This window comes from Calidris pugnax, unplaced genomic scaffold (genome assembly GCF_001431845.1).
Source record: "Calidris pugnax isolate Ruff unplaced genomic scaffold, ASM143184v1 scaffold70, whole genome shotgun sequence".
Lineage (NCBI taxonomy): Eukaryota > Metazoa > Chordata > Aves > Charadriiformes > Scolopacidae > Calidris > Calidris pugnax.
Genome location: NW_015090862.1, coordinates 1,095,894 through 1,121,869, shown reverse-complemented (window position 1 = coordinate 1,121,869; position 25,976 = coordinate 1,095,894). Strand labels below are relative to the sequence as shown.

The 25,976-nt window shown below is 42.3% G+C and overlaps 1 protein-coding gene across 2 annotated transcripts in view; it reads left to right on the top strand.

The window, feature by feature from the left end:
• TMEM266 (transmembrane protein 266) overlaps positions 1-25,976 on the top strand; it is an 84,909-nt gene that overhangs the window by 53,663 nt on the left and 5,270 nt on the right. Inside the window, exons 9-12 of one of the 2 annotated variants that reach the window (XM_014944542.1) lie at positions 1,110-1,248; positions 2,746-2,861; positions 12,326-12,512; positions 24,453-24,503. In XM_014944542.1, coding sequence (XP_014800028.1) covers positions 1,110-1,248; positions 2,746-2,861; positions 12,326-12,512; positions 24,453-24,503 — 493 coding nt within the window. The remainder of the gene's footprint in view (positions 1-1,109; positions 1,249-2,745; positions 2,862-12,325; positions 12,513-24,452; positions 24,504-25,976) is intronic. The other variant, XM_014944544.1, reaches the window with a different exon arrangement.

Here is a 25,976-nt window from a genome sequence, read left to right as displayed (position 1 = left end):
CTGCACAGGATGCACTAGAAGAAAATCTGTGTTTTCTCAGAGCTTAAGTCAGGCTTCCACATTGTTGTAATAAAATTGTAAACCTTTAAACTTGTTTTGATAAAAAATTGAAGTGAAACTTAAATTATTGATCTGGAAATTCTTATTATTGAGGCTAAATGCAGCAGTTTCTGATAACTTGTTTTGATAATCTGGAATGGAGTGATACTGTTCACTGCCCATCAAATGGTAGCAGTAAGAATTTTCCATACACTGAATTGATACACACAATTCTGAATGTGTGGTGCTTATAAAATCTTTGTCCTGCCTCCTTGTGCAAACCATTAATCATTGGTCATTGGCAGCGGGGAAGGGTCTCATTAGGAATGAGAATGAGGTATTCTGTTCTACCCTGCTAGGCGAGTGTAGGGCAGACACAAGACTATTGCCACTTTGCTCTGAAATGTATTTACTCATACATTTCTGTCTAATACATTGCACAATTGCCTTTTCTGATCTAAACCCAATGCAACTGATGTCATACAAATCATTCTGAATATTCCCAGTTGTCACGATCCTTGAAAACCTAGCTGCCCAATAAAGGTGAGAGCTGGGAGTCTTTCTGTCTTGATGCACAGATGTTCCCACACACGTTGTGTAGTCAGGATGTGGCCAAGAGTCTCTTTGCTCCAACTTTTTCTACTTGTTTTCGTGATCTCTTCATTTAGACAGTAAAATCTATGGGCAGGGACTGTGTGCTTTTTTTGGGATGACAATATGCCAAGTAACAGGTAATAAATACCAATGATAATAAAACTCTTTGGCTGTAATAGCATTTAGGCTATCGCTTCTATTTGGGGATTTTGGCCAGTATTTCCAAATACCTTTTTTTCTCCCTACCCTCCCACCACAGTTTATCTCTCCTCACCTCATAAAATGCACTGAGGAATCTGTTGTGCTACCTAAAAAGGATGCAGCCTTTTTGGGGCTTGGCTGCCTCTCATATCCCTTTCAGATATGTACCATAACTGCATTTCTTTTGGGCGAAGTAGGAGCCCTTTAAGACCCCAAGCAGGAATGGCAGGGTTATGATCTTTAGGAAGGGTTTGAAAAAACTGATTTCTCTCTAGGTGTTTGATGGTGCTGTCATAATCTTGTCCTTGGCACCAATGGTGGCCTCAACAGTGGCTAATGGCCCCAGCAGCCCATGGGATGCTATCAGCCTTATTATCACACTACGAATATGGAGAGTGAAGAGGATCATTGATGGTGAGTGGTGATTCAGTTTGTGACTCCAACAATTACCTGGCAGGCTGGGAAAAAAGGAGATTTTAAAAACATTAAAAGATTGCTTCCCACCACTGATTCCATTATTCTCCTTCCTCTTACATTTTAAAAGCACTGAACAGAAGAGAGTTGCGAGTCCCATGGAGGAGAGTAGGTCTTAAGATCATGCCTGTATCTCCTTCATAATTGATTGGTTTGTTTTTCTGTTAGGCACCTTCACATCCCCTATCCTGTACAGTAAATGCCCTGACCTGCTTCCTGTCTTTTGTCACCAGATGTCACTCCTGATTCTGCAAAATATTTGCTTCCAGTCTGCTTTCTGATATTTGCTGCGCCTTCCCCGTTTCCATACAGCTAGCTCTGTCTTGGGGCTTTCTTTTCCAAGTTCTTGTCTGTAATACAATTTTTATGTCAGATTCCAGGAGCATTTTCTTACCATGGCAGTTCCATGCTGAAGGTGCTCTCTGCAGCGCTGGTGTGCTGTGCAGCATAATAATGCAGTGTGTGTCAGTATTGTTGTGCACAGAGCTGTGTGGGGAAGCAACAGGGCAGATAAGAAAGCCCCAGCAAGTCAAGGTTGCAGGGAGCAGCACCGGTGCTGCAAGGACCTTAGTGTGGGCTACTTTGTGTTCAGCAGTTTCAGGCATTTCAGGTTAGGGGGAAAAGAGGTGGAAAAGGAATAAATGAAGAGTCACTTTGCTCATGTGTGAAAGATCAGAGTTAAGTTATTATTTTGGGTTTAGATAGCCAGAAAACTCTGTACTGAGAGTTAAGGAAAGGTGGTAGCCCTCTGACTGAGGTGTACAAAAACAGTGTAGCTTCAGAAAACATCAAGAATTGCAATATTCATTGAACAGCTTTGCTGATCAATCTGAGTTTGCCATAGGTATGACAGGAGCAAAATTTCCAGAGGAGTTCAGAAGATCTATTGTAAATGGAGCTGTAGCTTGAAAAGCAATAGAAGATAAATGCCTTTTTGTTTTTTTTAAAATCTCCTTCTTAGTCTGCTTTTTCCATTAAGGACTTATTTCTTACCATAAAGTCTAGGAATTAAATGCCTAGGGCTCTGGAATAGTTCTTTTCCTAAGGGAGCCATGCTGTTCAGGTTTAGAGGGGATGGGCCTAACTCTAAGCAGAAAATCCTCCTACCCAGCAATTCAGGAAATCTGTGGTAAACGCTGGAAAAGATCTGCATTAGTGTAGCAGAAGCTAGGAAGAGCATGCAGGATGCATTTCAGCTCAGCCAGGCAAATGGAGATCTGTCCAAACAATATCTAGCCCCTGCTGATGACCTGCATTTCGCATGTTAGAAATCCTACCCTAAAAGAAATACTCTAGTTCTCTAGAGGCAAGTGAAAGGGATGACATTCTTTGGCCTGTAAAGGTCTGTAAAGGTTTTTCTTCTGAAAAAAAAAAACAAACACCAAAACAAAACAAATCACAGCTGGGTTACTCTAAGTGCTTGTTTGTGTTTTCCAGCCTATGTCCTTCCAGTGAAAGTGGAGATGGAGATGATGATTCAGCAGTATGAGAAGGCAAAGGTTATTCAAGATGAGCAGCTGGAAAGACTAACCCAGATCTGCCAAGAACAAGGGGTAAAGTTCAGTTATGTCTTTATTTACACATAGCTTGTCGTGGCAAATCAAACAGTTCATGTACTTTGCTGCAAGCTGAGGTTTGAGATGTATCACTAGGACTTCTGTGGTAAGGTGACAGGTCTTGCTGCAGCCAGGATATTGTCAGCATGCTATTTGTCAAACAGCAGTTGTCTCCCTCTGCTGCTGTGCTTGTGTTTTTTAAGGTGAGGAAAACAAATGTGATGAATAGAAAAAGAATGCTTCCAGTGTGTAATTTATTGAATGAGTACAGACAGCTTGACATAATACTTAGAACATGCAAAAGTCAATGCTGCTGTTGGAGACTGCAGCTGTATTAAGGCTGTATTCCTAGGAAAAGTATATGCAGTTGAAAGCTAATGAATCTCCCTGCTTTAAATGCAGAAGGCAGCTTCCCTGTAGGTCAGTCAGAGACTCTTTTTTGCAGACTCAAAATGTTGCAATAGAAGCTTCTAGTTGCTGGAAGCAAGTCACGATTTAAGACTCCTCCCAGGCCCCTAAATGTTCAGTGATTCAGCCTTGAGGTAAGGAAAGGTGAAGCTTAAAATATCTCAAATAAATATATATACGTGAAAAAAGGTGTAAAACCACTGTTTGGGCAATGAGCCAGGAGTTTTTGCAGTTTGTCTCATGCATATGAGTTCTGGAATAACCTGCTTTAAAGTAGAAATCAGGGATGTATGTTGAGGCCCCGCTAAGAGTGGTGACCATTAAACCACAACAGAATGATCCCCTCAGTGATTTCTTGTTTTGGTTGTAAGGGTAACTATGAGGTGTCCAAGTAAATCCTGGAGATTCCTAGCTTCAGTTCCCACTCCCCTCTTGCAGGTGCTTTTCAAATGCAAAATGAGGAGAGCTGTAAGTCTGAATAGCTCAATCAGTCAAAAAGTTGAAGGGACTGGGCAGATGGGAGGAAAGGCAATTTATCCCAGGGCAGATTAACTGCCCAAAAGGTGCATAGTCTGAAGCAGGGATTTAGATGCCCATCTTTTATTGAAGGACCTAAAACACTTGTGAAACCATCAGTATTTAGGTCCCCAAATGGCTTTTTAGATTTCGTTCCAGGTCTCAACCTAGGATTCTGCAGTGAACTCTTGGTGGTGCTAGGTTGCCTTGTCTGTGTGATGAATTTTGAAGACCTGTTGTGTCATTTCATAAAGCTGTTTTTGAGAGCCTCTGATGTTAACCATAATAAATTTCCAAATCTTAGGCTTGACTTTTGCCAAAAATTAGTTACTTCCAACTATGTAGGTATCTTCAGTGGCAAAACTGCAGTCCTCTTCATGACAACTTTGCACAATGATATTAAGTGATTCATAGTTCTGCCATGGTTCTGAAATTAACAGGGAAATGGTCTACACCCCATTTTACAAGGGAGAGGTTATCCTTTGACTAAACACACCAGGCAAATCAACGATTTCTTGAATCCTGTTGCAGTATTTTGTCTGTCAGACGATGCTATTAGGCTAAAGTTCTTGACAGTCATAAATGTGAAAACACTCATTATTTGGAAATATATAATGCAGCTGACTAACACTCTCAATCTCTCAATTTTTAGTGTTATTATTTCATAATCTCTGACTAACGATGGGCTCGTTATCCCAAGTGGAGTTCAGGAGCAGCTTTTACTGCTCTCCATTCTAATCCATGTACTCCATATCTGCATGCCTGGCTTGCAGAATGTCTGAGCACAGTAGCCCTAATCTGAGCTCTGGTGGTTACAGCATAGCTATACATCAACTGCAAAGAAATACTGCATTGGTAGATGAGTGAATCTGTGAAAACAGAGCAGGTTCTCTCCTAGCTTTCAAATGTCATCAGCTATGGAAAAATATGGACTATAGACAAACGGCAATATACTAATCCCTCTTATTTTACTGTCCTGACTTCCTGCCAAACAAATGTCTCAGCTGTATAATATGAGGTAAATGTACTAATTTGCTACATTCAGCATCATAAGACATTGACACAAGTACTGCATCTTTTCTTTGTAAATTATTAGCTTCATAATTCAGTCAAGAACAAGTTGTCAGCATTATAATATTCACATTAAGATTGTGTACAGTATCTAGTGGGAAAAGTGTCTCCTAATGGCATTTAATGTCTAAAATTCTGCCAGGTTTTTGCTTTTTCATTTGATCATCTTTCCTGGCCTTTTTAAAGGATTGCTCGTTCATGGAGTTTTAAGTGTGCCTGTCTGTGTCTTGTTTTTGAGCGAGGGTTTGCCGACAGTAGTCTAGCTGTTCTCAAATCCAGAGCACCAGCAGGGAGGGATTCCAATTTGCCTTGTCCGTGTGGTGCCACCTCTGGCATGGGCAGATGGGAGCTGGGGGCTGCCCATCAGGGTTGGCCTGTTGCCTCAGATACACGCTGGTGCACACCAGTGCCAGCCCAAATGGGAAGAATGGGCAAGCCACCGTGGTCACCTACATCCCAGCACTGGATGTAGATACTGATTCATCCCGAGGTTGCATCTTTGTGACAGCACTGATGATTTGCATTTATTTACTAATTATAGACAGGGCTGAAAACATTTCAGTTAGAAAGATTTCCCAGCGCTTCCTTTTCTGAGATCCTGCATCCAGTTTCTTAATGCTTTGCCACCTGTCAGGCAATTAGGATTGAAATTCTCAAGGTCTGGCATCTTCTGCAGACAAAATTATTTTGAAAGTTTCAGACAAAATATTCCTTATTTCTGAAGAGGAATTGTGAAAAAAGATGCCTGTTTAGTTTGGAATTTAAAACAAAAATAATTGGTGGCCTGGTCTCTGAGAAGTCCCATCCTTCCTGTTTTGAAACTGGTACTTAACATTTGACAGGCAAAAATCAATTCCTGTTTTAAGGAAATAAAAGCAGGAAAGATACAGCCTCCCTGCATCTTATTTTTTGAATTCTGTTTCTTTTGTCAGTTGTATGTTTTTTTGGCCAGTGATAGGGTATCACAACTATAAAGTACATTTCCATTCCTGAATGACATTGGAGACGTACTTCTGCAAACATGAAAACTCTTTCCAGATGTCGATTTTTGGCTAACCATACATCTGAAAACCAGAATATATTTTATAAATCATAGTTGCATGGACCACCGCTTTGTTCTCTGTAGTACCCCACTGAAACTGTTTGAATAGTTTGCTGTTTTATTTATTCTATGTTGGCCAAGAAAGAAGTCATTAAAAGGGAGTGGAGCATGAGGGCAGTCAAGGCAGAAAACACTGAAATGGCTGTACAGGACTTCAAAACGTGAGCAGCATTACCAAACACAGTAACAGGGAGTTCTAAAAATGGGTAAAAAGTAAAAAAGTCTCATTGAAATTACTGTCAAAAATATGAACAGAGTATATTGTGGATGGTGTTGTTTTATCAGAATAAATTGCAAAACAAAGTTCCAAAATTTCATTAACCATGCAAATGCCAGTCAGGGAAGATTGTTTTTCTCCTCTCTTATCACCTGCAAAGGAATTTCCATTTCTGATAATAGATCTACTTATGTGATCTTTTCTGCTTAACTTTCATAAGAGTCATTCAGCTGAGTGCAGTCCAGCCAAGACTATGTATTCAGCCTTATCACAAGAGATCCTTTTCTGTCATCTCCTATAGAATTGGGTTTTTCATCATTCTCAAAGCTGCAACAACTATGGAAGCTATAATTTCTTTTTTATCTTGGAATATAATTTGTACAACAGCTGCTAGTTTAATGACAGGGCTATTTAGCTGGTAAAATTACCTATTGGAGAAATAACTTATGTTATCCTTTTGCAATAATTTTAATTTATTTCTAACTACCAGTCATTTTCTTGGTGAATGGAAGGCAGCCAAGGTCATCTTGTGTTTCATTCTGCCCATAAATCATTAGTTTGCAACTGTCTCCTGGTTTTTATTGTTACCAACAATGGCTAAACTAATGGAAATAAACATTGGATTGTATCCCAGTGGCAGATGAGTTTTAGGGCAGGGCATTCTGTACAGACAGCACTAATAGAATTGAGCAAAGTTATTGCTCCCGCATTAGACACAAGTAAGCTTCTGGCTAAAATGTTCATTGATCTCTCTGAAACTATGTCAATCATACTCTGTTGCTAGACCATTAAAGGGAAGTACTATATGATTCACAGCTAAGTCCCTTTTTGAGTCTCAGATGCATGTTGTAGAATATCAGGTAGGATGGGTGGCATGTTTTATAAAACCAGGCATGTATGAGATGTTATCTACAGCTCTAGGTAGGTCTCTGTCATTTTACCGGCTTATAAATACTCACATAATGCATTCTTTGAGTGAGGAAGTGCACAGGTGTGCCCTATAGGTCTTTCTGGTTTGTTTCCTGTCAAAATACTGTGAAGTTTGTGCTACAAGAGGACATGTAACCAATTTGGAAAACACTAAATACATTCAAATTTACCATCAATGAACTTTCTCTTCATGCCTGACACTCCTGTTACTCGTTCTTATGAGAGACAGTCTCTATCTCCCTTTTTCTTGCTAATAAGTGTATTTTCACATTAGCCATGTGTATTACACCTTTATTGCTGTCTTGAACTCCGTCACGAGAGGGTGTAGCCAGGCTCTTCTCAGAAGTGCACAGCGACAGTACACGAGCGTGGAATGTGCAGAATTCCTTTTAAATATAAGAACAAGCGTTTTCACTGGGAGAATGGTCAGGCACTGGAGCAGAGTGCCAGGGAGGCTGTGGTACATGCAACCTTGGAGATGTTCAAAACTTGACAGGCTCTTAGGAACCTGAGCTACATGGACTTGCTTTAAGCAGGGTGTTGGACTAGGTGACCTTCACAGGTCCATTTCAGCCTAGATTATGCTGTGATTCTATGAAGTTTTCAAATACATTTTTTCCATTGCAAAGTGTTAGGAACTTTTTGATAAAGGAACCCACCAGAAGCTACCGAAGTATATGTAATTAAAGATAACAAGTAACATAGATGTCCTGGTAGCAGTCTCAAGTGGATCAGTGTTCAGTTTGTAATTGTCTTGAGCTGGGAGATGGTTTACTTTAATCTCCTTGGTCGCAACAAGTTACCTTCCACACAACAGCATTATTTGCCCGCTGGCTCTCTGTGGGATTTACAAGGTTCTTAACACAGAGCTGATATCTGTGAGTAAGTCTAAGTTTAAACAAATCAAAACATGTGTGTAAGTTTGTATGCTTTTTTTTTTTCATTTTTTTTTCCTCATTATATGCATAGTATGCATCCTTCCTTACAGGCTGAAGGAAGGGTGGTCTACCTGAAAGTATGAAACAGGGTTTCTCAGTAGAGCTCTCCTGCAGTACTCTGTATTAGAGAGGGCCAGGCCTACATGCAGGTAGCTACATCAGCTCCTACTGCAAATAGAAATTTCATGTGTTTAACTTGGCCCAGAATTTTTCCTTAAAAAGACTGTTATATTTTATACCTTGTAATGATTTGTTTAACCTGCCCTGGGCTGCATGACATGCAGTCAGAGCAATCTCATTAGCTCTTTTACACATTAGAACTGCCCGAGGTCAGTGTTCAATATAATGTTCAATAGATCTAAGCACCTACAACATAATTTGCTCATGCAGTCTCTCATTGAATTACACCCATAAGGAACACCTTCTTCTCTTAGACTTAACCTTTGTTTTTAGTGGGTTGCCTTTAGTGGCTAAAACTGTATTGCAGTTTCCACAATATCGTGGGATCATTTTTAAGTAATAATTGGAAACAATTAATGTTGAGCTGATCTCCTGAGTAGATGCGTGCCTTTTGTGAACAAGAATCTTTGTTTCTTGTTTAACTTTTCCTAGATACTTTATTGAATGTGCTTTAATTTTCTTAAATCAATCCTTTAGATAAATGGTGGTTTTCCATCCCACCCAGTCTCTTTTTGAACGTGCTAGAGACTGAGAGAGTTTGGGTTTTCATTTGGAAGCAGTATATTGGTTTGGGGTTTGGCTCTGTCTTACGCTCTGTGTCTGTAACAGGGTTACGGTTCTGCATCTCTGTGGAACATGCTGTAAGGATCACTTTGCATCAGTAACAGGGAATGTGGGAGTGAGGCAAACACCATTATTACAATGAATACCCTCTTCTCTGTCAATAAAAAAATGACAGTTTGTGATGACACAACGGTATTGAATTCTAGCTTTCCACTGTTTGAATGACTACATAGACTCTGGAGCAAACATGAATGGGACCTGGAAGCTGACCATCTGAGGTAATGGAAGAGCGGAGGGGAGAGTCTGTGTTAACCAGCTGCAGCTGTCTCAGTTTGTAGGCAACATCAGTTTCTGCTGTTATCTTTCTGAACATCCTTATGTGCTATTATTCACCTTGCACATGATATTGAAGTCCAGAGCACTGTGCTGCTTTACTGTGCCTAGGAGCTCAATCCTCATATCTGCTCTCAACAGTCTTCTGGTCAGTTCTGGATTTGAGACCAGCTGAACTAGTAAGAACTGAAAATAAGACAAGCATGTGGCTTGTGTTTGCAGCTAGCAATAAAAGAGGGTTCACATATCACTTAAGAAGTCGCAAGTCCTACATGAACTTCTCATCCTCAGGCAGTGGATGAGGGAAGCGTGGCATAAGCTAAGACATCAGGTCTAGGTTTCAGTTTCTGCATGATTCCGTGATTTGTGCCATCTTCCTAAGCAGGTGCTCCCTCTGCTGCTGTAGGCACAAGCATTTCTGTCTTTCAAACATAAGATGGCAGCAAAGTCCCTTCTGTTTTTCACATTGCCAGCAGTGCTAGCTGTTCACCTGAATAACTGCCATAGTAATCCAGTTTCTCATGCTGTCTGCCTGGTTGAGATTCAACAAAGATAGTAATTTTCCCCATATAAATAGGAAATAAAGAATTGTTTGGACAAAGTGTAGATGTCCAGCATGGTGATCCCAGCAATATTTGCAGAATGCTGCTTGGTCCAGCATGCCAGGCTGAGTAGCTCAGAGCTTGTTGGCAGAGCCGAATTAAACAGTGAAATTTATGAACTCATCTATTAAAAACTGGATGGTGACTGAATTTTAAAGATAATCTGTGGATATTTGGAAACGCTTGCTTTATCGATTGGAACATGTAAGTGGGCAGCTGAAAGTCTGGTCTCTTCCCCCATTTTTGCCATAGGTTCAGCCAATCCTTGTAAATGCTTAAGCTGGTTAAATTGGGTGTGATGCAGAAATACAATTGGTGAGCTGAATTTTAGTAGTTTTATCTATTTGTGTTATAGAATAGCTGCCAATTTTTTTCTTTTCCATGAAAAAAGAAATCATAACCTGCCTCTAGGCCAGAATTAAGCATTTTAGTGGCAATATTTCTTTTCTGACACACAGGAATGTTTTTAAAGGGTGAAGTGTGAAATGTAGAAAAACAGTAATGATGCTACTTACTGCCATTTAGTTTGAGCTAAGCAAGTAGGTATAGTTAGGCAATAATATTTTTTAAAAATTTCCAGATTTGTTTTTTGCCTGTCATGTTTGAGTACAATTCTTCATTCAAACCAAGAGAGTGTCTGAAAGGGTATCTTTCTCCCTTTAAAGGTGAAATGTGGGGCATTTGGGGATTTCTTTTTCTTTCAAGTCAAGGATAAAACCTAGAATTCTCTTCTGTTGTAAAGTTGAACTCCAGACAGTCCTTTCACGGCTGAATGACACATTCATGCTGGCACTTCTGGTATGGCACGGGTGCCTTAAGCCTTAGGAAGCTTAGGGCTGGCTGGGGAAAGAATTAGCACTCCCAGTTTGCTACTTCTTCCTAGCTGTTAGGTTAACACAAAAACCACCATCTGGGACCTTCCATGGAGGTTTCATTGCAGGAATCAAGGAGCAGGGCTGTTATTTTGACATCTGCTGGTACTACCTGACTCCTCTGACTGCCACTGTCAGAGGACCTTTGGCTAAGAGCAGTGAGCATGTTGTACAGCCAGCTGTCTGCAGCTGCCAGACTTTTGTCCACTGATTTCAAGAGAGAGGAAAAGCTGTGTGTTTTCTTAGATCCCTATATTAGGTGGTTTGAATGTGATCTGGAAAGCTTAAACTGCTCTTTTGCTCTCTAGATTTGATTCTTCCAGTGGGCCTTACAGTTACTGTAGTTCCTTCCCCTATGCTCTGGAAAGCAGATAGTCTCCAGATGTGGCAAACTGGAATCCCTTTTTCTTTCTCTTTTTTCTTTCTAAAATTTGCGGAAACTCTGTCTTGTTTCCCCTTCAGTCACTTACACAGCTTGGAGGAGCTGCTGATGCTCTGCAGCATGCCTGGGCTTTGTGCTGTGTCTGATGTGGACCCTGGTGGAACAGACTGGGTCCTCTGACGGATTCCAAAATCTGACAGCAAAGTAATTTGAGTCAGCATCTGAAAGGCAAGAGCCAGAACCAGAGTCATTTAGCCTACATGCTATTACACACCAGTTTTCAAGCATGGAGGTGCTAATTCCATCTCTGCTGTAAATGCGGAGTGACAGGTGCAGTGTGGCTCGACGTAGCATCATACTTTCTGATGGCTTTTGAGGCCTTGAACTATGGGAGGCCCAGCAATGCTAAATTTTAAATGCCTTAGCCTATTACTCGCCTCATTTGCTTTTCCCTCTCAGACTCTCTTTAATTAGACATGGCTTGGTCACTGCTGTACTACTGATCTTAAAAAGAATTTAAAAAAGAGAAACCCTCTGACATGCAGCCCCATAGCTGTGCAGGGTGGCAGAAAGGAAGGACAGTGGGATCTTGTAGTGACTATTTAAGGGTTTAAAGGGTCTCTGCAGCCTCTCCAGAAAAATTATTTTCCTTCTTGCATTGTGGAAGACCTATGACTGTCAAAACCAAGAGAAATATACTGTGTCCATCAGTCAGATTGTACCCAGTAGCTTCTGTCTTTTTGTCAGGGTCTGCTTATAACATCAGTCACGAGGCAAATCCTGTCAAAGCTTGTGTATTAGAAGGGAGTGGCCAGAAAAGTGGCAATCTTTCTCAGGGTTTTCTGCACACTGTTGAGATTTCAAGCTGGAAGAGTACTATGATGTCCTTCCCCCTTGCGCAGATAGTGGGGTGGACTGTCCTGGGTATTGCTTAGAGAACCTGCCTCCACAGAAATCCTCATTACAAAGTCTAGGGATTAGGGATGTTTTTCATGAACTTAAATCCCTACATGCCTGTTGAATGGCCTTCTATAAAGATTTCATATGATTTGGCAGTTTGATCTGTTAAAAAATGGCCAAAATCTTATCTTCAGGGTGCAGACATGTACAAAATTAAGACCACCATGAGGCAGTCATTATTTTCAGATTATGTGAACAATGGTCTGGCTCACATGGGCTCTGGGAGAGCATCACCAGCTTGGACTTGCATCCCAGCTCAACTGCATTGTATTTACTGTCACCAGTTTGTAGTGGTTTAGTGATAAAATGAGAAGTAGGTCCCCAGCTGTAGAATATAGACTTCTGGCCATGCTTATACATCAATGTGTGGTGTTTTTTTTTTCTAGTTTGAAATCAGGCAGCTGAGGGCCCACCTTGCTCAGCAGGACTTGGATCTGGCTGCAGAGAGAGAGGCTGCACTGCAGGTCCCACATGTACTGAACAAACAGAGCAGCAACAGGTACAAGGTGGTAGCGACTGAAGATTCGGATGATGACACCACTGAGAACATCACTGAGCTGCGACCCCCACGAGGTGAGTGCTGCCTGTGTGCTGCTTCCCCCTGGCACGGCCGGTCCCTTGCATGGAGTTATGCTTTCACTCTCCCAGTGAATTGATTACTTTCCCTGGAGACTGCATTTTCCCATTTTTGCAAAGAGGCTGTGTCTGCTTCAAAGTGGCAGGAGCTGTTTTATTTTTGATCAGATTATGAACAGAGCCAATAAAATGACTCGGGAAGAAAATGACTATGATATACCTTCCCAGTGTCCTCATGATTATATCCATCAAACACTAAAGAAGCAGCAGCCAAATCAGAATTGGCAAAACGATAATCACTCAGAGGTAAAAGCAGGGAAATTGAGAACAACATTGAAAAACAGTTTTGGTCTGTGGCCGCTTGCATTTCTGTGGTTTAGAGGGGACCCATCCATCAGCTATGAAGCTTGCCTTGCCTAGAGGCTATATTCTCACCAGGTTGCTTAAAACTGTCAGTGCCGGACAGCCCAGCTGTGCTTGGACAGGGTGGCTGTGGTGCCAGACAAGGAGTGATGCACTGGGTAGGCAGCTCCTGCTCAGGTGTCTAAGTGCCACTTGACTATGGTGCCGTTGTCTGTGAGCTGTCTTTTGGTCAGGTGTGTGGTTCAGGGGAACGTCAACAGCAACATTTATTTGGGTCCATTTTCTATCACACAAGTGCTAGACCAGAGTGTTTTTGGAAATGACATAGTTCTCTTTCCTGTGATCCCCCAACCCTTCCAATGGAGTGCAGAATGTGTCCTGGTACTCCGTAACGTCTAAGGTAGTATTCCAGAGGAGACAACACTTTCTGCCTTAGCAATATGGTAGTTTTCCTTGGACATCTTAGCTTGATTATTGTAGTAGATGAGCAGTGTGTGAGTATATCTGAATTAGAGGTTTGCATGCATATTTTGGTCAAACTCCTTAGACTTCAAGTAACAGAAGTACTTTAATCAAAAGGTTTAAGAGAAAAAGCTCACCGGACACTTTGAAATTATAATCCTTTCCATTCTCTACATGGTAATGAAAGCATGTAGAAATTGTTTTTGTTTTTTCCTCTTCATAATATCTAAGCGCTAACCACAATTCAGCCATTAATTATTTCTGATTTGAAATTGTATTTAAAAGCAGGCAGTTGAGCAGACTTCCCCCTAAAATGCATTTCCCCCATTTTTTGTAGGATTTCAGAGGTTTCCCCAGTGGATATATTATAATTTATGCATGTGTTCCTTGAGGGTTACATTTGAAACTGGAGAGTGTTGTGCACATTATAAGGAAGTTTGCTGAAATTTTAGTGCTGTGGAGATTCATCTAAAGATTCTTCTGTCCAAGGTATTCATTTCATCATCCAAGTTAACACAAATACTAATTATTTGTTTTTCCCTGTAAAATACTGGCCACACTAATAAAGTTAGGCACACAATCTTCAGGATTTGATTTCTACTTTCAGTTAGGTTACGTGATTAGCGAGATTCAAGCTTTTCACTGAAAAAAAGACATTCAACAAATAAGAAAACAGACATTACTTTACATGTTGGGTAAGATGCACTTATGTTATATTTAAACATTCATACCGAGTATACAGAATTAATGTCTGATTCCAAGAAGTCATCAAAGAATACAGGAGGATGTATTTTTTGTCTGTTGTATCATATATTACATACAAAGCCTTTGTAGATGCATTATTTTTAGTGCTTGTCCTTAGAAGCTAAATTTGGGTGACTCCATTTGAACAATTGCCCTTTACATTGAATGAGGCAGGACACCAAAAAAAATTCCTTTGGTCTTACAGCAAGGAACACCCATCTGTGATAGTCTGCCATCACGGTCTACTGCCGACAAGGGGACCTTGTTAAGATTGCATGAGAAATCATCAATAACATTCAGTGCTTTAGTTCACAATTCAGGTAACAGTCAAATGAGGCAGAGGATTTTGCATGTAATTTCCTGGATTATTTTGCAAAGGATAGAAGTAGTAAACTACCAAGGCTTTGAATCCTGCACTACTAATGCTGGCTTAGAGATTGTTTCTGTGTAAGCTGCAGGATTTTAAAACCTCAACTAACTTAAGCAAGCCCTTCCCCCTTGGGGAAGAAAGATCATGAGCCAGCCCTGCCTGGTTCTTCTCCCTCCCCACCTTAACTGGGTCTTTCTTCTCCAGCTTTCCCAGCACCATCTTGCACTCCCAGTAATATGCTGCTGTTCCTGCAGCAGCTTTCACCATTATCACTTGGGCATGCTGCCCACATTTTCTTCACCTGCACCACGGCCATTCTGACAATACATGTATCAGTAAAACCTGAATGTGTATGTTGGATGGAAGAAGAGCACGTCTTCAGCTGAAGGTGCCTCCATTTGCACAGTGTGGAAGGTATGTGTATGGTTGGTGTAGGATCTCCCCACCGGCTCAGGCACATGAAATACTCCTGAGACCTGGCTCTGCAGAGCACAGAGAATTAATACCTGTGGGTCATTTCTGTATCCTCCTGCTTCTCACGTGCTGTGGTTACGCTGGCTGTGCTTTCTTCAGGGCTTTCTACACCACTTGCTCTGCCTGGAACCGTAAACCACCAGCATTTTAAATCCCGACTTTTTGATCAAGGGCTATGTTTTGCAAGTTACCCTCTGTGTCAGACCACATTAGGAATCGTTTCGCATCCAGTTTCTCTAAGTTGTGTTTTTCCTCCTTAAAGATTCCAGCGTGATGGCTGCAGTTAATCGTTCTGTGTGCCACATGGCATTTGTGAGCTTTGAAAACTATCTGCAGTTGCCTGTTACACTGACTACATGGAGAAGAAATAAGGGACCAGGTTGCTAATACTGTTAAAAGAAAAGCTACAGTTCAGGGCCACAATTCAGCTGTTAGGCAAAACAGGCTCTGATGTGCTGTTCTCTTCTGCTCTGGCAGAACATTAGCCATTAGAACATAGAACACCTGAGGGTAGGGTATGGCATGGAATGCACGTGTTTGTGCCAAACTTAACTCTGTTAGCCTTCAAAAAAATCACCGTCTTTGGAGACCCCTGAATTCTGCCAAACCAGCAAGCTTGAGTTGGCTGGGGAACATACTGCATGAGAAAACGGGATATTCCATCTCAAGCTAATCTTATTTCCCCCATCTATATTGAACAATGGAAACATTCAGAGCAGAATACTTTACCACGAAGGGGTTATGGAATAAGAAAGCATTCAGACTCATTTCCCTACCTGGGAGTTTTATGGGATAGTGCATAAGTTAAAGCTCCTCAGGGGCAGCTGTAGCTTGTACTCCAGTATTTACACTGGATTTTGTGAGGCCATTTACTACAGTGTTCAGTAAAGTCAGTCAGGTAACCCCAGCATCTCATAGCACACACAGCACCTCGGGGAATTTGGGTAGAGGCACACTGATGCCCGCACCAGGAGAGTGCTGTATGTGCTAGCTGGTTTGGTAGCTTTCAGTATATATCTTCACCCTTTTTGGTTTCTGCAGCCCTCTCTCTCTTTTTATCTGAAGTAGCTTAATTGCTGGTAGGAGAGGCAAGCTCTAGTCAGATGGTCAACAGGCTCTGAAAGTGCCCCGTAACTCCCCAGCTAATATTTCGTGCTTCTTCTTGAAGGACCACTTCTTGAGGCAATACAGCTGTTAGCTGTCTGTGGCCTGGTCAGTCCTGTGCTAATTATCTGAGTAATGAGCTGGTTGCTGCCTCACACGCTTCTGTCTCCCCAGAGGAGTTCACCAAGAGACCTCTTAACATAGTAGGAATAACTCCGTGGAAAATGTGTGGATGTATGGTATTTTCTAATTAATTTGGCTAAGAAGCAGGAAATTTTTCACCTTTAACTTGCTTTGAATGGAGGTTTTATTTGTCTTGCCAAAAAATTGATCTCTGGAGCGGACAAGCAGGAAGGCTAAAACACAGGCTTCAGGGTGCAAGTCAAAGAGTGCCATTATCAGCACCAGGAAAGGTGATGGAGAAGGGCAGGACTCTGGGAGCTATAAACCTGGGGCAGAGCTGTGACACTAGGTGCTCTGTGAGCACTTGACTTAGCTTCTCTGCCTCCGTTCGTAAAGAGCTTAGGGTGAAAGCTGTTGCATGTGAATGCACAGCAGCATTGCTAATGACTTTCAGGACCGTTGTGGTCAGCCTTTCTCTAAGGGCAAGGGAAATATCCTAAGTGCTGTCATCCCCTTTCTTCTTTTCAGAGATGGTTACTGTTTGACATAATGGCAAATATTATCTTATCTGCTAATCTCTAAATTATAAAGGAGGTTTTTTCTCTTGCTGAGCTCTTACTTTGTACAGTCTGTAACTGGTCATGGTCAGAATAACATCTAATGTTTTCTGCTCCTACACAAATCATTTTTAGTGTTTGGTATACAAAGTTCCAGGCTTCAGGGAGTGCCAGGTTCACAGTGCCCCATATAGCCATTAATACTTCCTTCCAAAATTTATTATTCTTTAATCTCTCCCATAATATATGAATTACAGTCCCTAGTGGAAATTCCTCGTTTTCCTGCATATATCATTTGAGTTTTTGAAATTCTACGTTACTGCCATAATTTAAGATTAATATGCCACCCTTCTACTCCTTTGAGCAAGAACCCAATCCTAGCTCTGTTACTTTACATCGCAGAAAGCTCATTTTAGCTATTCTGAGTCAAATTTCCATTTTTATGGGGTTAGCGGTAAGTCTTTTGCTTTGGGGGCCTGTTGCAATTTATGATCATGCTTGTAGAAAAGTAAAGCTTGCTCTCCCCTTAGGTACCCACTGTTCTGTAAGTGAAGAAAGTAGGATATGGGGAGGGGAACATGAACAATTCTGGAGCTTCAGAGAGCTTCCCTTAAGATTATTCATAAGCTGTCTGAGAAGGCAAAGCAGGGCGCTGGAAAGGATTTTGTCAGTTGTTCCTCGCAAGGCAGTCTGAGCTGGTTGAACACTTTTAAACTCTAAGCCAGTTCCTTTGGTGATCATCTGTTAGTGCTCTGAGAGAGCCCTGTTACTGCAGAACAATAGATAAAAAATAGTTTATGGTTATTTTCAAATGTTGAAATGTATCTACTTTGAAGCCTGCTCCTGGAAACGGTTATATCGTAAGTGCACTCCCCTTCCTGGTTAAACTCCATGTATCCCTGGAAGAGGGAGGATTTGGCGTCTCTGTAGGTGCCTTTTTCAGGCTTTGTGGTTCTCTGTGTGCTGGTCATCCAGGCAGGAATCAAAGGAATTAAACCTTAAGCAACACTTACATAAATGTGTGTGTAGTTAGTAAAGTTGGGCTCTTGCATTTCATATTCACCAAATGGGTGGGGTAGAAACTTTTCACTTCCAGAAAGCGGTGAGCGTACAGTCACGCGTGTGAGGTTGAAGTTGTCTCCTATCATTAATGTGCAGAGGTGTGAAGACATTGCTGACAGGTAAAGGAACACAGAACTGGAACATTTTCCACCAACCAAGCATGCAGCCCCTTTCATAATAACCCCTTTCACAAACAGATTGTGCTCCGTGTGACAGCAGTGATGTATTTTGCCCTCTGCTGCCATTCTAACACTGTTCCAGCATCTCACTTTTCTAAATTATTAGAAATATTTTCCTAATTCCCAGTCTACATTTATTCATTGCCAGTTTATAACAATTTGTTCTTGAATCCTTTTGCTGAAATAATTATTTTCTTTCCCTGATGTTTACCCAGCAAATCATTGTTTTGTTGGTAGCCATATTCTTTCTCAATCTTTGTTTTTCTAGACTCAACAAATGTGGCTCTTTTGCAGAGACAGACCCGAGTTCCTCTGTGTTTGCTTCAGGCTGACTGTAACAAGCCAACTCTGATGTGGATCTGCTGATCCATATTCATGGAGAGCAAGGTTGGAAAGAGCATTGCGAGGTCCCCCAGGCCATCCTCTCCCCAAAGCCACCAGCCATACTGACACACAGATGTCTTGCATCTCAGCCATGCTCAGCTCAGCACACAGTGTCTTGCAGCATCATCTGCTAAAGCAAGGGCCAAAGCCACCCAATTTGTTGTCAGTTAAGGATGTTGGTTTTCTGTCCCAGCAGTATCTGCTGATAAAGGAGCCTGTTCCATATTCCAGGATTTCCTTCTGCACTATGACTTCCATCTCAGGTTGATTTCTTACTTAGAACCAGGCTGAATCTGATGCTCTGTTCTCTGTGCAAGCCAACTTTGACAGTTCCTTTCAAGGTGGATTATCCACGTGCTCAGGCCTCCATCCAACCTCTGCAGGGACTGGATATCCATGTGAATGAACAGTCATGTGAGTACTGCAGCTTGCACTCGTGTGGCAATCTGCCTGCCTTCGACAAGCTGGGGAAGTCTCCTGGAAAGTGCCAGCTGGCTGTTCGTGTTTCCTCTTGGCACAAACTTTCCATGTTGCTGGAGGGAAAGGGAGAGGGACGTTCTAGGGCCAGCAAAGCAAAGAGGAAAAAGCTCTGCTCAGGGCATCTAGCATGAGACCAGAAAGGTGAACCAATTAGAGCACGTCCTAGGGAGCATGCATATGCCTTCATAAATGAGTTTACAAGCGAGCAGTGAGCCGTACGTGGACTGCTGATGATAAGAGGAGGTTAGGTCTGGCTGAGAATGGTGGTGGTGAAGTTGAGATGGACAAGGTCAGACAGAGCTGGAATGCCAGAGACTGCATGGCAGTCTGCGGGGGAGAACTTCCCGGGAAAGTTACAGCTTCATTGGGGAATTTTCCCCCTGGATTGCCACTCTGCTCTCAGAAACACCTATACGTGTACAACCTGTCTTCCTTTCTTACTGCACTGCAGTGTCACACTAAAGCTGTATGCTTTTTGGGCAAAGTCAGGTTGTGGCACTGTTATTGGCTAGTGTCAGAGCAGCGTAGCTGTCATTGCTCTTCTTATCTCTAGAAGTGTTTGGGGGACAATAACTTGATCTTGTAACTTGTGCCTTGAAAAACCTCCCTGCTCAGAGTGTGTCTTAGTGGTTCTTATTGCAGTGTATTTTATACTACTTTTCTTTCCCAAATGCTTCTAAGTGGCACTTTAAGGAGAAGACACTGTCAGATAGAAGTGATGGAGATGAAAGATCTGCCTCTTTAGAAACCTCCTAGTAAAGATTGCTTTCTGGGTAAGACATTACTCTACTCTGAGGCCTCACATCTTAGTGGGAGGCTACACAGCAGAAAAAATAACCTCCCAGTTCAGAAAATTCAGCTTTGAGAGACAGAAGGCAGTACAATCAATGGCAATAAAAATACTTTAGTAATGAAGTATTTCAAAAGAAATCCCTTTTTTAATGCCTCTAATCTGAAAGATGTGCAAATGGTATTTATTATATGCAGGGGGGCTGCAGACTCATTCACTAAAGTCATTAATGAAACAATTAAAGGTCAGGTCACTATTGAGGGATTGTAGAACTGAAAGAGAGATCTGCCTTAGGTGGAATGTCATTTATGTGTTTCACCAAATTTATTAGGTTTTTATAGGGCCAGGAGAGAGAGATTACAATGTTGTCTCTTGGGTCGGATGAGATTATATGGGACTGTGCTCTAAATAGTTTATTACTCCCTGAACTATTTTAGCGTGTGTTCTGAGTCTTGCAGGAAAAGAACAGGCAGATAATTTGAAAACCTTCATCAGACAAAATCCAGTAGCTGTCAGACAGATCCCGACTAAGAACTGCATGTTTTTTCAATAACAGAGATTTGGGTAGCAGACTGAGAGATGGGACTTATTTCCCCTTCTTGATTTGACTTTACTGCACTTAGAGCCTCGCAGAAGTGGCTGGTTACAGTGTCAGGGAAGGATGTGGTGGTTTTGTGTGAGATAGGTAGGAATCTGAGCAACCTTCCCACCCAGACATTCCCTTCTGTCTCCTGACAAGCCCTGGTCCTGTTGGAGACAGCCCTGCTTGCCTGTTTGTGGTCCCACCTAGTCCCACATAGTCACTGTCTTCCACTGGAAGGTGAAGCACTTCCAGGTGTCTCATTTGGTCATGCAATTTAACAATCATTCACACCCCACGCTACCTGAGCAAATAATGCTCATGGACCATGGAGAACAGCCTGCTTCTGCTCTTTCCTTCTCCTGCCCAGCAAAACCTCTCTCAGCTGAATTCCTGCCCAGTGCTGCTGCAGATCTTACTGCTTCCCATTGCTCTCACTTTCCAGGGAAGGTTGTAGAGCCGTCCTTGTTCACCACAGTTAGGATGGGTTTTCACATGGGGACAAGCTGCCTCACTCTTCCCATTCTACCTTCTCAACTCACAACTGTTACTGGAGCTTTTGTTCCTCCTGGTGCATCCAGCAAGAGGATCCCCATCACCATCCGTAGACATTTACCTAAGGTTGCCATTTCCAGGGTAAATGAGGGAAATACCTTTTCTTTCTGCTTCCTGACAGTTCCTTAGTTTCCTATAAATACCATTGGGATTGCTAAGGACTTTTAAATGGGAAGTTTCCCTTCTGGAAAAGGCAGTGCAGGTAACATCCCTGTGTATTTGAAGAGATGGGTTTATTTCTAGGAAAGGAGGAAAAGTAAGTCTTCTGGATCCTGAAAAGGTGGCAGAAATAAGAAAAAAATGTTTTAAAAAACTGGGGAAGCTATGAAGAATGAAGTATTTCTTAAGACCTTAACTCCCTTTTTGGAGCTGAAACTAAAATACACTCACTGACAGCAGAAAACATTATGTAGAATTTAAATAATATAAGCAGTCTGTCCCTCTTGTCAAAGCTGGTCTCCCCTTCTTAGGCACATGAGCTTCCTACCAGCTGCACATGCAGTTGTGCTCCTGATCCCATTCGACTGCACGTACTGAGCAGTGGGGACTTCACCTCCTTGTACATCACCGTGAACTCCTTCAGCAGCGTCCCACAGCTGGGTGCAGAAACTGTCCTTTTTAGTTGTGTGTACGCTTTATGTGCACAAATAGTTGCTTTTAGTTGTGTATTTGTGGCATTTTTTTAAAAGTCCTTGCTTTCAGCAGTGAAGAATATAATGAGAGATAACTGGAATTGTTTATAGCCTTTTATGCTCAAAGCAGCTGAGAGTCCCCAATGACTAAGATGAGTTTGTTAATTGTCAGTTTGCTTTAATGTAATGATTCAGAAACTTAATCTGTTGTTGAAATATTTATTCTGCTGTTGTTATTCCATTACTCTTTATTGTTTTTTATTCAAAAGAACCTATTCAAGGTAAAAACATATATGTGCATTTTATATTTTGCATACACATGTGTGTATATTTATAGATATATATTTTATTTATACACAAAGGGATAAGCAATGTAAATGTTAATAAGGCCATCACATAACAACATGAAAGCAGACAGCTCTCCCAGCCGCGTGTGCAAGTGGTGACACACACGGCCAGGGCAATCGGTGATTTTCCTCATGGCTCAAAGGGACCCGAGGGGATGCAGGACAGGAATTCCTTCTCAGGTGTTTGACCTGTGCTGATATAAACAGTGGTCTGTATTTCTGCTAAATTGGTTTGAAAGCAACTGATCAGTTTGAAAATAGTGCTCTGTTAGTTGACAGCCATGGCCAGGGCAGTAAGTGTATGCAATCCTAAAAAAGACTTGATTTGAGCCTTGCCATAAGACATGAAAAGCGTGTGAGTAACTTTTCCAAGTTGTTTCCTGTGTGGGGTGCCAAACATCTTGGCGTTTGGGGCAGACTCTGGTGAGAGCCAAGGAAAGGGAGCACCCCGGTCCCGTTCACTGCACGGAGTGTGGCGTGTGCTTTTGCCAGGTGATGAGGAGGGACAGAGCCCCCCCATGCAGAATGTGCCCTCCCCAGGGCCAAACTGCAGTTCTGCTTTTCTCCTTTCTCTGCTTAGAATTAGACTCTAAGTTAAACGTGCTGAAATACAGATATGCAGCTATTTTCTGACAGTGGCTGAAGGCTCCATGCCTGAACAAGAACGTGTATCTATACGGGCTGGCAGGTTTGGTGGCGTTTAGAGTATAAATTATGCATGATTGAAATGAAGTGTATTTTAGTAGCAGATAGCTGAAAAGCCTTGCAATGTACTCCTAATTCAGCGGCATTGCCTTGAGCTACTCTGAGGCCTCTCTTTTAAACTCAGACATTAGCACAAAGCACACCTCTGACTGCAGGCATTTAAAGATCAACAAGGGCCAAAAAAGCTTTTAAGATCCAATGAAACCAGGAAAACAACCATGTTGCCTTTCAGTGTCAGGTTAGATTGCCTTCTTATGAGTGCAGCTATTTCAGGTACAGAGTGCTTAGTGGTTTGGGTCTTGTTGTGTGGAGAAAGTGTTCCCCAGAAAACATCTGTTTCTTTCACCTGCAAACCGCAATGTGCTGTGAAAAGGCAGGACTGTAGCCACAGGGACCCAGGGGGACGAAGGAAATCTGGCTCAAAGGGATGAGCATGGTTTTCTGAAACATGGTATCAAAAAGAGCACTTAAAAGGAGAGAATGCTTTTAGAGCACACGATACACCGCAAATTGGGCAGGTCAGGTTGCTTGGAAGCTTGAAATTCTTCCTGCATTGCCGATAGTGTTTTCTTAGCAGCAATATTTGCCTTCTGCTCAGAATTGCAACAAGGGGGAGTTTATTTTCTCTTTCAGCGACTGGAAAAAGTTCTGCTTTTCTGTAAGATGACAGGAAATCCCACTGTCATCTGCAGCATCTGAAATCTGTGTATGCAATATAGCTGCTGCTTTCTTTCACGGCTTCCTTTCCATCCTGCCATCACTGAAGTTCAGGTGTAGCTCTCGTGGGTTCTACAAGGGTAGTACTTGACTTGTGAAAATCATTATAGTCTATTTTAACCAACAGATAATGTAATGTTAATATTATGCTATATATTACATATGTATTTGTTATATACAACAAAATAACCCTCTATTCATTCTGAATGGAAAAAAAAAAGGCATTATTTTAGAAGTAGGGATTTTCTCATTAAAACTACCTGGATTTACAGCCACTGCAGAGCTGGCTTCTCTGGCTCTGGCTTTTGTTTGCCACAGCAGTGCATGTGCTGAGCTGGAGAGGCCTCTCTGCTGGTTTTGGTGAACTCGTGTGGCTTTTATTGGTCACATCCTCCAAGGTAGAGCAGAGGAAGTTCTCACCATTCTTCTGGAAACATGCTGGATATCGTTTCCTCTCTTTTCAAGTCGACTGTGTTTCACAGGAACAAGTTAAGACACTGAAGGGAAAGGAGGAGCACAGAAACCTGGGGAAGCTGCTGAGGGGCAATGGTTGTGTTGTTGCCATTTAGCGTGGCAACAGGGTAGGTTTCGGGAGGGGATTGCAAAGGAAAATGAAGAGCAACATTGGGCCGCGTGAAAAAAAAAAAAAAGATTTAAATTAAATAGAAGTATCACTTTAGGAGAAATAAAACCTGTCCTCCCAGTGTCCTACCTGGAGAGCTCTAGGGCAGAGCAAGGGTCTGGCTGCAGAGGGGCAGGGAGTGAGGTGCTTGGACTTTCCTGGGAATGCTGAGTCTCGCCTGGAGAGACTTAACGTGAGGGAGACAAGAGGTGCCTGGTGGTTCTGTGTGGGGAACTCGGTGCAGCTGCCCGGCAGAGGTAGGTGCATCTGCACTGGTGCCCTCGGGTCAGCCCGGCAGGATCAGCTTCATCCCTGGGCCGTGTGCCGGGAGGGGAGGGCTCTGCTGGCCAGGGAAAGGGAAGGTCACACTTGTCCCTACGGGCAGCGAGGAGACGGGCCCAGGGAGCTGCTCAGCCCCACGTCCATCTCTGGAAGGATCACGGAACACTTTTTCTTTGGAACCCACCATGCCTCATTCCCAGGCTGGTGCCACAAAGAACTGCGGCAGCTGATAACCCCTGTTCTGCTGCAGCCATGGGATGGATGGGGGTGTAGTGTGTTGCCAAATCACACCTGGTCTTCTGGTCTAAAAATACACACAAGGTGGTGCTCTGGGCACACAGGGGGGAATTTCAACCATTTAATCAAATAAATGGTCTTCTAATGGCTGCCTTTTTGTTTTTTCAGAGGATGACATGAATAATTACATCAGTCGATACTACAACGAGCCCAGCAGTGGTAAGTTTTGCTTGAAAAATATAAACGTAAACTGTGTTTTTGCATTGCACTGTGTGCTGTAAACCAGGTGAGACTGAACAGTGGTGTAGCTCTGTCCTGGAAATGAGACCCACCGGGACATCTCTTGGTTTGCTCCGTGGAAGTTTGTACCACAGCAGTAATTCTGTAAAGGCCGAAGGGCCCCGGGTTTGCTCCTGCTGAAGGGGCTTGTAAGAGTTGGGGGAATTGGGAGAGGTTCCTTTCCCCTGGCTGGGCTGCCCGGTCTGCGGAGCGGCTCAAATGGACCTCGGAGCAGCAGCGTGGACAGCGGAAACGCAGAGGAAAGAAGCGGGGAGTTGCCTCAGCCCAGCGCCTCGCTGGAAGGGTACAGAGGATGGTAAGGAACCCCAGCGGGGAGGTCAGGCGTCAGAGGGCTGTCCCCTGGCACGAGGGGCTCTGCTCCACCTGCCGCCGGGCTGGGCAGGACCCGGGGGCTGCGGGGGCTCCAGGTGTCTGGGCACAGGCCGGGCAGTGTCACGGTGAGCAAGGCCGGGGGGGGTGGTACACACCTCCTCTTGTGTGGATAAAATTTCATATGGATGTATAAAAACCAGTGTGTATTTTTTGTAGGTATAATGTATTGTATATGTATATCCCATAAATAAACGTATTAAAAAGATGTGTGTCTGCATATACGTGTACATATGATATAGAGAGAGAAGATATGTGTATATATGTATGCAAGTATATTGTATTATATGCATACATTCTATATGTACATCCTTATATATAGTATGTATATGCACAGTTAAATACAGACATATATCTGTATGTGTCTGCCTATATACATATATATTATGTTATATATATTAAATGTGTATACATGTGTGTTTGTAATAAATCTATAATGCATTTTATAGGTATGTCCCACATCTATGCACAGAAACCCCGGTACATATATGTATAGATATATATATACAGGTACATATATGTATAGATATATATATCTCTATAGATATATATAAAAAGACGTAAGTAAAAATATGTGATTGTACATATATATGTGTAATGTGTCATATAGGTATCTCCAAACATACATACACCCCCATATATATATAGATATGAGAAGATTTATATACATATAAAGGGCGTGTGTGTGTATATATATATGTATAAAGATATAGGTCTGTATATACATATAAAGATGTGTGAGAGGTGGTGCCTGTGTATATACATAGATCATTTATCTAAATGCATATATTAAATATATAAAAATAAATAAAAAGATAGGTGTCGCGGATGAAAATATCTGTCAGAGTTACGGTTTAGCAGCCATTCAGAATTTATTAATGATGTCAAGCAGATGGAGAGGTTGAATTTTAGCAGCACGTCATCGTTAATGAGTTCAGGGGTTACAAAGCGAGTCAAAGAACTAACAGAGGGCGCCTTGGCTGGGACTGGAGGCCGGGAAGGCCCCGCTGGGCTGCTCCCCAA